The sequence below is a fragment of the Vanessa atalanta genome, chromosome 7 (assembly GCF_905147765.1).
Source record: "Vanessa atalanta chromosome 7, ilVanAtal1.2, whole genome shotgun sequence".
Taxonomy (NCBI): domain Eukaryota; kingdom Metazoa; phylum Arthropoda; class Insecta; order Lepidoptera; family Nymphalidae; genus Vanessa; species Vanessa atalanta.
In genome coordinates this window covers 9,961,917-9,979,193 of record NC_061877.1, presented here as the reverse complement: position 1 = coordinate 9,979,193, position 17,277 = coordinate 9,961,917, and the positions used below count along the sequence as shown (strand labels likewise).

Genomic DNA, 17,277 nt, shown 5'->3' with positions numbered 1-17,277 from the left:
GTCTATAATACGGGATGCGAAGTCACTTAACCGTAATAACTATGTTGGTCTTAATAAAATTTGATTACAATAAACCACGCCGGTTTTAGTTTTCTTTAACTACTTTGACCAACAAGTTGGTTTACAACATTAATATTTCCTTTGATTTAATAGGACAGACAATATTGTTTTGATTGATATTATTAACATAATGTCTCACGTGCGGCATAGTGCGGATGCTACATATCTATGTACTCGCCCTAGAAAAATGCATTAACTAGCCAAGGTCTCAACTATACAGTTTTACGTTATCTGTAGTAATAGCGTAAATATTTTTTTAATCTGTATTAAGTATTATAAACCAGTTAAGACCCACGTGCCTTCACGATGACATCACTATACTATAAGGAGGAATAGATTATCATGACTGTGTTCGAACATTTGTATTCAATCGAATACATCATTAAAGTTTTTACTTATATTGAATTTTTTTCTATATTTTATTTTCCACTGGCTGTTTTTTTTTCTTCAAATCTCGATAACCATTATAGAAATAACTCGAATATATAAAGATTATAAGCTTAACTAATAAGTTATTTCTAAGTAATAAAACTAATCTTATCCAATTTGTCAAGGTATCTCCTATAAATAAAGCGCAGGTACGTTGATAGTCGTTTTTCGCAGCAACTAGTGAGTTGTCTAATCTTAACGAATGCAATATGCAAATGCGTGCTAGAAATTACTGGACAAATGATGTGAAGAAAAAATTATGCATTAAAGACGGCAGTAAATAAACTTCGATTAGGTATTTGTTCCAATGCCAGTTTAAGGTTAGACTAATTACCAAACAAGTCATTCAAATTAAATACCTACTCTTTATTGTTGAAGCGAAGGTGACATAAACCACCCCCAGTTGGCCCGTTTCGTAATCCGCTTTGCAAAAATATTAAATTAGGATGCCTGAATCGGTGAAACTACAGTGATGAATTTTAACTGATATTTGACACGTATTCAGAGATCTTGGGTCGGTTTAAGGAAAAGTATTTTCTCATAAAAAAAACTTTACCTATATTCTTCTCAAAAAAATATCAGATGTATAATTTAGTGTCTTTTTAAATTATTTAGCAGTTTATTAAACCACTTTTCTCATTTATAGACTGTTATAATATATTTAGTTTATTCGCGGCAATGTTCCCAGTTTATAACGTGATGACATGCAGTCACGTTTTCTTTCGCCGCTTTGCTTTATTATAGCACTATCGAGGATACCTTCCATGTAAATTTATTTCCTGCAAGAACTTACTTCGTATGTTAGTACGTGACTTCCTTTAGTGATGAGACAGCGATGATGCACATATTGAAACTATGATAAAACATATTCCAATAACTCTAGAAAATTAACATTATTCAAAACTAATTACTTTAGAGGGAAGCTGTGGTGCAATTATGGTAATGGCTAGTGTACAGTCAGATGCGACTTTTTAAGAGGATAAATATTTAAGTTTTAGTTCGTAAATATTATGAGGCTGCTCTTCTTATGAGAAGGCGGAACGACACGTGGAAGTAGAACAAAGCGGTTTTTTTTTTCGTAAAAACTATTTAGTCTAAAAACCATCGAAATCACCTCCATGATAAACTCGAGTGAATTAATTATACCCCGTATCCGTATCCGTGTAATCTTGGCAAATCTAACTGAATGATACCGTTCAGAGAATAGATAATTAATTAAAAAAACGCCTTCTTTTGGTCGTCTTTTTCATTTTGACTTTTAGCAGTATTTGTATTTATTACAATAATTACTATGTTTAATTGAATTCAATTCAATTCAATTCTTAGTTTAATGGCTTTTAGTATCTTAAATTAAATGTCTATGTTTGAAAATAAATTGTCATTTTAATGAAAAAAGTTTAACAAATAAGTAGTAGATGTCCGTTTAACAGATGAAAATCGATTTCTCCGTAACTTAATCGATTTAAATTTGCGATTACGATTATTATTAATAATATTATTCTTAATTTTACAATAAAGCTGATTATAGGAACAAAATAAACAGTTAATTATTTAGTGAGATTTTAGATTTAAGCTATTTAATTCAGTGTAAAAGTACTAAAAGTCAAACTAGAATTAAAATTAGTGATATTATTATATATTATACAATAACGTATGGCTAATTCCGTAAAAAAAACACATAAAACTACCTATTATATTTGTGAATTCACACAAACCGCAATACAGACAACGCAGATTAATTAGTTAATTACCACAATTGTGTATAAAATGTCGAAATAATAAGCCGAGTAATCTGGAAGGAAGCGACCTTGCTTGTGGCTTCCTCTTCAATTGTTAATTTCCAACAAAAAAAAAGTGTGACGTTGCATTTATGCCCAGCTTACATCGATTATAAATTAAACGAGAAATAATATTAAGCGATGAAAAAAAAGGACTGGACTGGACTGGACATTCTAGGTAAGAAGTCTTCTCCGTGACATTGGGACTAAGAAATAGTAACCATTCCTAACATCCTCAATACGAAGACAACCATAGTAAATAATTAGTTATGTCCCTTGTAATTACTGGCTAACTTAACCATCAACATTACAATAAAAAGTACTCCTGTTAAATATACTGCTATGCGGTGGTGGGAGGAATGTGTGGTTGCCACCTATGGCCAGCCAGCCAGCTTGCACACCATAACCATTCAGGTGATAAATACAATCCTAAATCAGTATAGCTCTATTCTCTTTAAAAAAATATAAATCGAATCCGAATTAACTTAACATAAGTATTTTTTATACAATCGCTCGAGAAATTTAACATTTACATTCAATACAAATTATATTTTTCCGCGTGAATAAGGATACAATTCCGTAAAATACTCGCGATGAATCAATTGTATTCCAAATGCAAATATCGGTAATCTTATAGACAGTCTTTCACCGACATCGAAGTCTACATAATGTAATTTCAGTCGTCGTTCGCTTCATTACACATTGGTTATTGTTGCGACCTTGAACCGTCATTTGAAGGAAATAGCAGAGAAAAATGTAATATTTTTTTCGGTAAAGTAAATATATTTTAACGTTACAATAGTTTTTTACTTTAAAGCAAAACTGCTTCTTTTTCAAGACTGCGCAAAAATTAGGTTTAAAGTTTCAGGGTGTATTTAATTCATTTAAATTATGTGATTTTTATTCAATTATAGAATTTAAATAAGGCGAGGTAACAGCCTATAAATTTTCCACAGTTGGGCTACGATTCCCTTTGAGGAGAAGGTTAAATTAAATTGAACAGACTTGGATGTATCGATAGAATGCTTACACCACATTCCGAGTGGCTATAACTTTTTTTTTAATTTTTATTTTTATTATACATCGCAACTGTCGTGTTGGCATTTTTTTTTAATTATGTGTTTTGTAACTGTTAATTCTGGGATCGTCACATAATGTTTTTAACAATAGTAGTTGTTACGTTCATCTTTTTCTAAAATAATCACATAGATACGTAGTACATTTTCCATGCCTTTGGTATATTGTCTATATTTTGATTCATTTTTTTTTATCTGGCTGATTAGTTGTTATGTTCTCGATATCGAAACCATTGATACGATATAATATAGGTATACAAACCTATTAAAATAAATTACTGTACAAATCATGTCTATGTCGAATAGCGTCAAGAATGTTAAGATCACTTATTCAATTGCAAATCCAATTCCTGGGATGAAAACGAACAGAAAAAGTAGAGCTCGGTTCATTTATTTATCAAATAAGAGACGAATAGTGACGCTTGCTCTCAAATATTCTTCAGCATTTTCAGCCACGGCTCCTGCACTCAATGTCGTAACGTTGTAATTTTTTCAAGATGAGACGGTGCAGTGTGGCGCTTGAGATGTCAGAATCGATCTCGTCTCAACTTGCGTATGCTCATCAAATCTTGCCTTTATCACGATACAGCCTAGGATGAGGTGGAACTATGACGATGACCACCTCCTATTGATTCTGACATATATGTATGTAAAATGTATATTTAAAAAATACGACTGATCTTAACGTCAAGTTGAAAGACGAAAGTCGATAAATTACTGAAGCAAAAGTTAGCTCCTGATTTATTTAAAACGATTTATCTGTTTAATTTAAAAAACAATAACATTGCATTAATGGTGTTACAAAAAGTATTTTTAACACAATTAAACTGTCTATGACAAGCGGTCTGCGTTATCTTTATTATTAATAATAACGGTTTTCTTCAAATAAATACCTAAATAAAGAGACCAGAAACATTTCATCCGTATTTAATCTGTTAGCTCTACGTGTGAACACGTAATTCAACTCCATCGGGACTACTATTTCCACTGTCTCTGAACGTTAATTAGCATTAAATGAAATATATTCCTACGAGAATAAAGTTAAACTAAACTATTGAGTACGCGTTGTATTTTACACGCGTTGAATCGTTGTCACATACAAAAACCTTTTAGTGGATTGCGAAAAGTATTTAATATTCACTTTTTTAAATTATAATCGATTTAGTATTAATTAAATAGAAGTTTGCAGGCGGGAGGGGAGTTCACCTTTTCCTTACACCTGACAAGTTTAAGTGGTTAAGACTTAAACGCGTAACAATATAATTAAGAAAATCACTTTCACATGTATATTAAAAACTATCTGAACCTGAAATTTAGTATACCTTTCCTGTAGTACAAAAACCGTCACGCCTAGTTTTAGCCCTCGAGGGGTGAAATAAAAAAAGTAGCCTATGTTCTTCCCTCCTTATCTCCATACGAAGTTTCATCTAAATCGGTTCAGCGCTATAAGCTTGAAGACGAAAAAGGCAGAGTTAGTTTCGAATTTAAAATATTAGAATAGATTATTTTTTATGACGTTACACATTATAATTGTACAATAAGAAAATAATTTACAACAATAGCTAAAAAAGAAATATATACATATATCCCATTATTGAAATGAAATTATTTCGAATTGCATGGTTAACAAAAAATAGTTTCGCGTGTATTAAATCTGTAAATCCGTTAAAACCGCAATTCTCGGTGCTCTCACGCCAACAGACGATCGATCACTCGGCTCAAGATTATTATGACATTAACTTCTTATGAAAGCAGTGACGCGATCGGTACCGCGATAATGGGTGCAACATTGGGTAACAGAATCATTATTCAAAGTTAAATTCACTTTGATATAGGAAAATTAAAAAAAAACGGAAGTAAACTCCTCTGAACGATTTCTCCAACGGCGGCCATTACTCGAAGATAGTTGTCATCTGAGTGCAGACACAAGCACATTATTCCCTTACTCTCTTAAACTGATAGAATGGAAAATCCGACACAACCGGAATGTGTCCCGGCACAGGACTAAGGGCTTTAGGTGCTTTCAGAGGCACGGAATGACGAGAGTGTAAACACTGCCTGCTTCTAAACTCCGAGCCGATATTGAGATCTTCTCAACAAAAAACTCCTTTGTAATTTCGCCGTCACGCGGCTTTATAAACTAGACACTAGACCAATAAAGACCAATAAACAGGAAAACGATATACTACGGGTATGTTTAGTGTAATATCTTTTCGACTATATTACTTATGTATTATATTGTTTTTGTTCTTTTTAAATATTGATTCAGTTTCATTTATAATATAAATTTGATTTATCTGTATATAATAAGTCTAAAATTTTCTTATATTGCTTATGCTTACTTAAACTTACGAACTTAACATATCTTTACAGATATAGAAAACTCTTCAACGCGTGTGAGTAATTTTTGTGTGTGTTTAGTGTATCCATGAGTGGTTTTGATTGAATACGGGAAGTGGCGCTGCGATCGCGATAAAATAGTTTTTTATTTCTGACCATCTAATAAATTATAAAAATTAAAACGTAATAGACACGACAACTTATTTCAAGGAAAACAATACATATATATAAAAGTTCATTGTTTATTTAGTGTATTGAAAGTACACATATATATAATATTAACAAAGTAACTCTTTTAAATTTCTCATAAACGAATTCACAGTTGTATTCTTGGTCATTAAGGAATCGACGTCATACCTACATATTATGATGTATGCATGGGTCCTAAATTCCTGTTTCTTTCAATTATTTTGTTTGTAAAAAATTAGTTGCCAAATAAAATGTTTCTGGAGTCGAAAGATCATATTCATTATTTTAGCAGACATTTTTACTGTTTCTTCATGATCGATGACACATCGATTCGTCCAAGTCACTTCACTTCATACCTACATGTATATTATACTTATTTAAGCTGCTTAACATTCAAATTAAATAAAATTCCAAACCAAACTAGTATGTAAACAAAAAATCTATCTATTTATTGATTAATCGATTTTAGTTGTGACCACGATCAAAGTCAGAACATTTCTTTCGATTTATCACTCGATCAACTAAAATCGACTCGTGTTTAAAGTGTGCGGCTAGGTTAGAGGCGCCTTAGATGCGACTACGAAGTACTCAAGTCAAGATAGCAGACGTAGCAACGGTTACAACAGAGTGCATAATTGTTAAAGGTCAGTCTGCATACAACGAGTTCCAGGCATTACCCGCGATTATATATATAAGTGAAGTAACATTACTTCAAAACCGGTTACATTTCTATTAATAGTGTTACACCTAACTGTAGAGATGTGTCCCTTATCTTGTTATTGTAACAATAAAAAAAAAACACTGATATTGTATTTGTATAATTATTTTTATTCACAATCATGGATCTTTATTATTATTATATACAATTTTTTATTAATATTTAGAACTTTATTCTTATAAAACCTAACAGAAAAAGTCCATTCAGCCAAGTAACGTAAGTAAAAACTTATTTTTAATACATGTAAATAGCTGCATGTCGATGTTTCGTTAAAATAGAACTTTTTCATAGGTTTTTTTTTTTATCTAACTACAAAACACTTTATCAGAATAAATGTAACAGATAAAATATTATTTACTAAAAATATTTCGTATTCGTTTCAAAAGTATCTACCGCTATTGTAAATGTATTATTCATTGAATAAGTACACTGTCTTTAGTAATTAATATAAAGAGCCTGTATTATAATCGATTAGCGAGCAGGTGCCACTTCACGCTAAGTGGTCACTTCTGTTTGTAGACATCGGCCATATCAGAAATATTAAATATACGTTACGTACTCATATGTTTCTAACCGTAATACTTAAATTTATCCCTTTTATACAAGCACAATAAATATTAATTATAAATATCTTATAAGTGAAATACTAAAAACCTTTGACGTCTTATAGCAAGACGAAGACGAAGGAATATTTCTTTAAAACATCCATTTTTATAACGTTTTCAAAGAAGTAAGTCCATCTTAACCTTAAGTGCTGAAATTAATCTCGACTCTGAGATCGTAGTCGAGAGGTAAAAAGAAAGATAAAAGATTCACTTATTTATCTTCCGATGAAACGACTAGGAAAAATCTCGAAGTCATGTTTATTTTAATAGATTTTCCTAATTTAAATATTTATATAATGCAAATACAAGAGCTTAGTAAAGATGTAGATTGGAACAAACAGCCCTTTAAAATACAATAAAAAGAAACGGAGCGACGAACAATACTGGCCGTCTGATCTCGAAACACAGAAAGAAGAAAAATATTTTTTCTTTTAATGTCTTAATAACGATTGCAAAAAAATACTACTAATCTTTATTTTATTAATATGACAACCATATTTCTTATGGAATATGTAATTCTTAATTACATATTTAAACTGTCAAATATACGTAAGACTCGACCAAATATAATCATATTAGTTCACTATTACATTTTACAAATTATTATTATTATTGTATTGTTTTAAAAGTGACATTTTGCAAAAATTATAATATTCAACTTTTTAAACATTGACAGATTCTCGTTATGGTGGATATTTGACAGCATATTCTATATTCACTTTTTATTTTAGCTGTCGAGTTGTAAACGAATGAAAGCATAACGATATTAATGATTAAAATTTGAATAAGTTGTAAACCAAGTATTTTCCTAAATAAAATATGATTAGTACAGTTTGAAACGGATTAATCATTCACGTGTTAACTCTTTTAAAAGTGAAAATTACGGGATATTTTGATTTCTTTTCGCAGTTCTTATTTTTCCCTAGGAACTAGTCAAATGCATTTCGTCATATTATATTATTTTTTTATATTTATTTGTGTTTGATATTTCTTATCATTAAAAAAAAACATAAAAATTGTTTTATTACACGTTACACATCACTAGTCAGTGGTAAGTAGCATAGTAAGCAAAAAAAATGGTGTGATACAGTGATGTCGTAGCAACAATACACAATGAAAAGTCATTCGTTTATAAAGTATCAATATTACAAACAGTTCAATATGTATTAATTATATCAAAAAAGATTCAAGCAGGTTGTTTCAAAGAAACAGCCATAATTTTAATTGCTGAAGTTCAAGCAGAGATGCTGTGTACAAATGTCCGCTCTCAGTTCTTACGTAAGCCTTAATAATAGAAGGGTCATACTGAGAAACGACGGTAAACCGCGCATTCTCGTATAATAGTGGAATATACAAATCCTACAAGCTGACAGGCCACACACCACAGTCTATTGTGAAACGGCCTAAATAATAAATCTTCACGTAACTAGAGGCCGTACAATAATTTTAACTAAGAGCCTTCCACATGGTCGCATAATAGAAGCGCCATTTTAAAGATCGAAATGTTTAGATGATAAGGACATGACTATAAGTTTGGCCTCGTAAAAAGAAAAAAATAATTTATGTCAGATTTAAAGAAGGCTAACGATATTTACGATTTTTTAATTAACGACCAGCCTATTTACATAAAAAATATACACATAAAAATCAACAATTTGATTCTATCTACACTAATATAATATTTTAACTATTTACAATATTAAAAAAAAACCCATTCGTGTGGAAGAGACATTATCATTTCCGAGACCAAAACAATCGCGGACTAACCTGTCGCAACATTCCCATCATTGAGATGGTGTCGTAATCTTATTATGCTCTTTACCCACACGGTTATCAAGATTTACCCGTGCATATTGTTTTTAAGCGCAAGCACAACAATGAATTAGCCTTTTTGCTACTTACGCTAAGAGGTATATAAACAACCTTGATGTTCGTGCGTTTTGCCTTCGCTAGTTAATGTGATCGACACATTCGTTAATGATGAGGTAAGACTGTTAACATTGAAAATATAAAAAAAATATCATTGACATTACATGTGATATTTTGACTTATATCGTATCGTATTTAAATTATTTATTTCACTTTTTTTACTGGCTTACTACCACGTCTGTATGGCGAACTATAATCACCTATACTGTCGACTTTTTCTTCGTTCACTGTACGCTGAGGTAACACACCTGTGGTCAATGTGTCATTAGATAGAGATTTAAATGTTCAATGAACTCAAGAAATAAAAAAAAAAACACAATTATATCTCCAATGTTTATTGCGTGATGTATTTGCGGTACAAAAGCAACTTACTTTTTGTGTTGTATAATTTAATTTATAGGTATTAATATACTCAGTAATCGAAATATCAGTTTTACAACGCTTGTACCAGTTATATTATACGTTTAGTATATATATCATAAACATAGAATTATTATCTATTAATTATATTATCTTCTGAAACAATCGCAGGACCCATGACCAATGATAAAAAGGGGGAACAAACAATGCTAAACATAACTAATTAGTACTACATTTATTTGACATATTTTTTTGTTCAAGTTATACCTGCTTATATCTTTGAAATATTTAATAATATAGTATATATCTGTCATCAAATATATTCTATTGTTTCAAATTTTGTCCACTGGTATTATTCTTACGAATTGTGCTGTAACTTCTCTATTGTTATATTTACTACTCCAACACTCTCACATAGTACAATATAGATAGTACAAAAATGTTTGATTTTTAACAGTATCATAGCATATTTCTTCTGGTAAGTTCGATAGGATCAAGAAACGTTGTCGGAGATTTATCATCAAAAAGTTGTAAATAAACACACAATATTCTTCATAAAGGCTATATGAGACTCACTCAGGTGTTCTATCCAATATTATTATTACATCGGACGTTAAACTTTTAAAACCTTCGTAACCTGAATAACTTTCTGTTTCAGAGGCAGTAATCATAACCATAATACCTGGGATGAGACTGAGCAGTCTCGTCATAGAAATATTGTTGCCTTGCAATTGTAATAAAAAGTTGTAACAGGATGCTTGATATGTTTTTAATTCTTCACGTTTATAATATTCCATTTCAACTGTTCTGTACTGTATTGTATTCTGTAATGGTGGATTTTTAAAATTTTATTTTTCATCGTTCTCCTAATATTTAATGAATTTTCTGAATATAAAAGAGCGAAATACATGTAATGCTAATTACGATTTGAGTTTTCCTTTGATTTAATCTTATTTTTACAAGTTTTCAAATTGTTAGGAATAACAGAAGGTAAGCAAACTTTTATATATCTTATATCGGCAAAAACTAGCTCTCTTTTGCAAGCTAATGCTTAAAAGGTAACAATTACTCATATGTTTTTGTATAAACAACTAAAAACAGCCCCTACAAAATAAAAAAACAATTTTAACCTCTCGAAATGTTTTTCATTCCGAGTTTTCGGTTTACCTCAAACCTTCGTCTATAACGGTCCTAAACATTTATTTTGGTTGTTAAGAAACAACTCTCTCAATACCTTTGTGATAAAACTTGTGCAAGCCAGTCTGGATAGGTACCACCTACTCATCATATTCAACCGTCAAGCTAAAATACTTAGTACTGTTGTGTTCCGGTTTGAAGGGTGAGTGAGAGAGTACTATCGATTTACTCCGGCTACAAAATTAAAAAAATAACCTATTTCACACCGTAAGGACACCTGACCAAAAAACCTGCATGTAAGTTTGACGTTAACCATTTATTAAAATCCCTTTACTTTAACAATTGACGTCAGTAGATAATAAGAAACCCAAAAAGTACAGCTGCAATAGTGCGCTTCCTTTCATTTTATACCCAACGTCACGGAAACTAAACGTGATTAATGTATTTGCATTGTAGGCTTCATAGCGCACTTTTACAATGAATGAGACACATTTTTATGTATAACAGAAGAAATACGATCAAATGGGCCAGCTGCTCGCGAATGGTCGGCGAATCTTTTTTCATAGACACTTGAATCCTTCCACTAAAAACTTTTTGATATATATTTTAACTTTACGAGATTGTTTAATGTAATCCTTTTGCCTTATCCTAAATAAGAAAAATCTGAAGGATAATACAGTGTATGATACCATTATTCAATCCTACTGGTGCATTATGCCGAATATGCTCGAACGTGCATGTTATTGTCTAAAACAATGAACTTCTTATGATATTTCAGTCGGATTATCTTTGCCTTAGACTTGAATCATTTAATGATGATCTAATAATATATTGTATTAATCAAAGGTTAAATGCCAAAAGCTTTACTTTTATCCGTGAAAGTATAATATGAAAGTAAAATCTAAATCCCAAATGTACACGAAATAGGTTCAGTGAAGGCCTTTAACACTTGGTTTAGCCAGCTGTGGAGCTCGTTATAAGGAACAAAGGCAAGCGACATCAAACAAGTTGGGTACTTATTTCTTCATACTGCGATAACTTTTATGTGATTTGAGATCTTCTGAACTTTCTACTTACTTTGATTTATTTCCAATGTTGAAAGAACATTTCCAATTACCTCCCTCCTCTTCTACCGTAGTCGACGTTTTAAGTCTTTACTATATTAATCTCAATTATATGCGTATTTTGTATATAGAAAGCACAAATCATTCCATTGTAAAACTTCTTGTAATAAATATTGTTGTTACGTATTTTATTAAGTCATAAATTGTAAATAAGTTTTGAAACCAAATAATATAAAATATTAAAATATGTTAAAAATATGCATATGGATTGATCTTTAGGCACTATAGTCATGATTTTTATGCAATAAAACGATTCTTATTGCATTTATTATCTTTCACAAAACAAACGTTACAATTATACATTTAAATACTGAAAAGAATTTACAGGGCAATTTCATTACAGAATCCAAAAAAGGCAACAACAGTGCAGCAAATAAAATTGGCCCATTTTCAACGAAACGTATATTTGAAAAATCCTTTCACAAAAAAACATTATTTTTATGAACAAAGCAAACCATTAAAAATTGGTATAATTATATGATCTGTATGATATTTAATGAGATGATGATGATGATAAGAGAAATGAGAATATTTTAGTGCACTTCACTTTTGGAATATTAATGATAGAATCCATCTTGAGAATCGTGACCATCCACTTAAAAACTTTCAAGTTAAATCTCGGACAAAAATCTTTCATCTTGTTGCATAAAAGCATAGAAAAACTGCAGAGAGCACGGGAGGAATAAAGATAGACGAGTGAGATAATCAGTCAGGCATACAGGATGAGGCCGAGCTATCTAGCGACCCTATCGCGGAATTGTGGATAATGGTCTGGGAGTCTGGATAATGCGCTTAACCGGGCCCTACAGAGTAAATTGAACTGGAATACGTGGAAAAAAAGACATTTTCGAATAGAAATTTAAGTCCACCGAGAAAGCTTTGAAATCCAGTCAGGATTAACTTAGCTCCCCGGTTTTAACTTTTTGCATTTGATAAGAACACGATGCTATTTTAAACTAAATGTTTAATTGAAGTCAATTTACACTTGATATATAGGTTTATATTATATGTTTAAATTCTATAGTTTTATTGTATTGAAAATTATAAGAGACTAGCTGGCCCCGCGACTTCGTGCGCGTTTAAATTTATCAAAAAAGTTATTGTTGTAGCCTGAGTGACTCCATATTGTATCAGCTATCTGCCAGTGAAAGTCTAATCAAAATCGATCCAGTCGTTCCAGAGATTAGCCGGAACAAACAGACAGACAGACTAAAATTTAAAAAATACGCAATTAGTAAAAAGCGGTTTTAATATTACAAACAGACACATTAATTTTATTTTATGCATAGTTAAGAATATAGAATTTCTTTCGCCGGTTCTCTTCGGGGCAGCGTACATTCTTTTCCGAACCGGGGGTAGTTTTTACTTTGACTATCAATAAGAGTAATACTTCTTCATTGAATGTAAGAATTTGAATTTGAAACGAGAGGTGTGCAATTCTTGTTTCCGTTCAGAGTTCTATATACTGGACAAATTAATAGAAGTACCTGTTTTATTGAAAAAAAAGGACCCTTATATGTTTGTACTACTAGTTTTTATAGGTACTTAGATAATTCTATTCTGAATATTGTCTATACATCTCATATATTATTATTATTATTATTAAATTAAACGGATAGATAACTAATGGACCGCCGAGTGGCTATAATCCTTTACAATTAATAGCAGCACTGATATCATTAATAATAAAGCTTCATAATATATTAAGATGATATTAAAATGTTAGATATTTAAATATTTAGACACAGTTTACCGATTTAATGTACCATATGATACCGCTGTTGGAGTGTAAGAAAAGTATTTATCTAGTAGTCGGATATAGTAATTTAAACAAATAAAGGCACACGCCATTGCCCTTACGAACCAGTTCGACGTACACACTATCAGCAAACAGGAATCGCGGTTCGCCTCCTCCCCCTTGATTATTATGATTCAATTACATGGAAGTGCGTAACGCTAGCCATCGAGGGCTAAGTGTAGTGCATTCAACGTTCAATACTGAACAACCTTCTATTAAAAAGCCTATGTCGACAGGGGCATTGTAACTATCAGCCACGGTCTCGATCACGACTGCACGAATAGTCGGAACTGGCCCCAATCTTAATAAACAATAGTATTTCGTGATGAGAAATGTCAAAACAGGAACATTCGTGAAACTATCGTCTACTTGTGACTTGGACGAAATTGGGCAGATGCAAATGACCGGTCAATGTAGCTGTATTGGCGAGCCTGAGTCGATACAGTCTCTCGATGGAGGCTGACGGGCTCCCAGCTCGCGCCACAGTCCCGTTACTTGGACGCAACGCGCTTGTTATGCAACTGATGTGTCCCGCGATCATCGCAATGCCGAGCACACACAATTCACTTTACAATTAGAGTGATTTATACTGAATGTAACTCGCCATCTCCTTGACATAACGAAATGGGTCATGCGAACTTTGGACGTGATAAAATAAGGAATATTCGTTATACCCTGTTTGAATTATTATTTTTGGCTTATATTTGGTAAACGTACTTTCAACTTATTTATTTATTGAAAATATAATATTTATAGTATAATAATAAAATTCAAATTAATCAGCAGGTATTCTTGAACTTTAATTAAAGGTAGTTGTCGTTTATTATTTGGCAATACCTTCATGGTTACATTAGCCCGACTTAATCCCAACAGGGCGACGTACAAAGAGATTAATTACACCGTCTGCGCTATTTCCATCTATGTAACCCAGGACGCTACCTGTTCTTATATAACATTCATTAGCAAACACTCGCGGTACAAACATGTCTTGTCCAAAATCGCGAAAAACACCGTCTAATATTGTAATATTATTATTATGAAAGGCTATCTCATTTTCAAACAAGGGCCTACAATTAATTACATCGGTTTAAGGAATTATAATATATTGATATTAATTACCAGCGTTATAAATTCTTTATTAAATAAAGCTTCGCGTATTCACGTTCCTATTACAAACAATTTCAATGATCCCAAAACGAATTGAATTCGAAAATACTCAATGTCATCCGATTAAAAGAAAATGAGAACATTCCAGCGCGTAGCCAGAACTAATGTGCCTACTCGATGGAAGCCTTCCCCCTAGCTTGGCCCACTCGTAGCTGCCAGATTATCGTTCCTCAAAGCAATTTGTAGGGATTTGCGGTTAAACTTGGCACTACTGACTAATAGGTAATTCATTTGTTTTTCGTGATTTAAATAATAATTAATTCTTAATAAAAACCATAAATATATTTATACATAAAACTTTTATATCACTCTGAACTAAAAACAATTACAAAAAATAAGTTTTTTACACTTCTAATAATATCAAGAGATGTCGCGAGTTGGTACAGTCGTATTCAAAATTAAAAAACATTATAAAAACGGCTGCATATTAAGGCTATAAAGTGCGAACTTGTTTTCATTTTAAATGAAATTGATATGAAACAAGAAAAAAAAACAATACTTAAGCCTTGAATATTTTGCGCGAGAAGGGTAAAAAGTCCTCGGAAATTAAAGAAATATATACATATATATTGTTGTTGGTTCTTCTCAAGTCTGAGGTATTTCTATAAGAACCGACAGATTCTAATTTGATTTATAGAAACAATAATGTCATAAAATATGCCGTAAGGCATTATTAATTAGTGTTTTTATATAAATGTAATATAACCTTTACACTAATAATTTACGCTGTACTGGCAGAAAAAGTCGGATTAGATAGTGAAAAAAAAAAAAAGTTGAGTTTCATTAAATAGAGTAAAATTTTCAGCAAGAAAAAAGTAATTTGTTTTAAGATTAAAATAACTATTACGCGTTAAACCTATCAGGCGTAAATTTATTTTGTAGTTAATATTGTGACATTTATCATAGGCAAAATTCATACAGTAAGATTTATTTTACTACAATTTTTTTCTACAGCTACATTTTATATGATGCTTTTATATTTAGGATTATAGATATAGTACATATGTATATAAGTTGCTTATCTTTTTCAAATATAAGCTTATTGTGTGAGCAAAGTTCTGTCTGATAGGACAGTCTTCAAGTGAACGCTGCCAGAAATATATCCATATATATATAGGGGAATGTTTTGATGAAGGATCTGTTGAACATCAAAATGTTACAAGGAGCTTATATCTATGTTGTATTGTATGTGACCCAATCGTTGTTAAAAATAATTACTTATTTTAAATAATTTTATTAATAATTAAAAATTAGAAATAATATTTATAATATTATACTTGCTGGAAAATATTATTTCTGGTAATATGTACTAACATAATAATATTTTTAAAATATTTTAATAACATGAGGCAAAATATCTCCTCTGTGCGACAAACATAAATATTAAGGAAATAAATTTTAAATGCAAAAAATCATTGATATTGTATTTTATTAATATATTTGGACAGTGGATAAAAAACGTAAACCAATATCAAATAATATGAAGAAAAAAGTTTAAGCAAAACTGCCCTCTTGAAATAATAAATTACAATTACATTTAAAATGTCCATTATGTACATTTAACCCATAATACAATTTCATATGAAGGTATTATACAAGCCCTTATTTTCAATATATTTAATATTGTCATTTTGTTACATATTTACCATATTCAATTTGTTACATCTTTTAAATCTCAATAAATAACCTTTTTTGTGAAGTTTACTGAAACATAACTAAGTTTTGAAAATAATTACACACTAAAAATTTATTATATTTTATTTGCTTTTTGAGGTATAACTTTTTATTTTCTATGTGCAAATAATTTTATGTCATAACATTAGTGATACTAGGTCTCTTTTACTAGCTACTAAAAGTTTTATTAAAAATAAAGTTGTAAAATATTATTGATATAAAGTGAAGATTTTTTTTTTTTAAATTAAAGTGGCCAAAATTCTTTTAAGTTTTGTATTAGTCAGTTTAAATTCAAATAGACATTTTAATACATTTTTTGATATCTAAAATAAACTGAAATAAATAAACCTAAATGCTCATAATATACATTTCGTTCCATTATTATTAACTTAAAAAGTAGTACGGTATTGCAGTAGCGCATGCAGTGTTAGTAGCAAATAAACGAGCGCGTAGGAAGCAAGGTTCTTCTCTCACCTCGCAAAGTCAGTGGCGCGGGATCCAGAGGTGTCGCCACCACCCCTACGAGCTGTGCCAGGGCCTCGACGGTCCATAGCACGCCCCACATGTCCCACAGCCGCATCACAACACTCCACTATCTCATTATTGGCACAACATACACAGAACTTAACAAATGTGAACACCTAACTAAGCTAATTTCTTGTGGCACGATCATACTTTGGAAAAAATCATCGCAATGCAAATACTTATTATTGTATGTTACGACGTTTTTTACATTATGTTAACTAAGATCCTTTTGAAAAACTACTCGAATGTTATTGAAACAAAGACAGATGCTGCACGTCATAACATTTCACCGCTGAACTACAGAATACGTTCACTATCTACGACCCTTTACGTCTCGCTGTCGTCCTTGTCCAAACATTAGTGTTGTG

General features: G+C 31.2%; 1 protein-coding gene across 1 annotated transcript in view; it reads right to left on the bottom strand.

Moving 5' to 3' along the window:
- LOC125065522 overlaps positions 1–17,250 on the bottom strand; it is a 170,873-nt gene extending 153,623 nt beyond the window's left edge. Inside the window, exon 1 of the mRNA XM_047673204.1 lies at positions 16,859–17,250. Coding sequence (XP_047529160.1) covers positions 16,859–16,964 — 106 coding nt within the window. The 5' untranslated portion in view covers positions 16,965–17,250. The remainder of the gene's footprint in view (positions 1–16,858) is intronic.
- Positions 17,251–17,277: the final 27 nt, after the last annotated feature.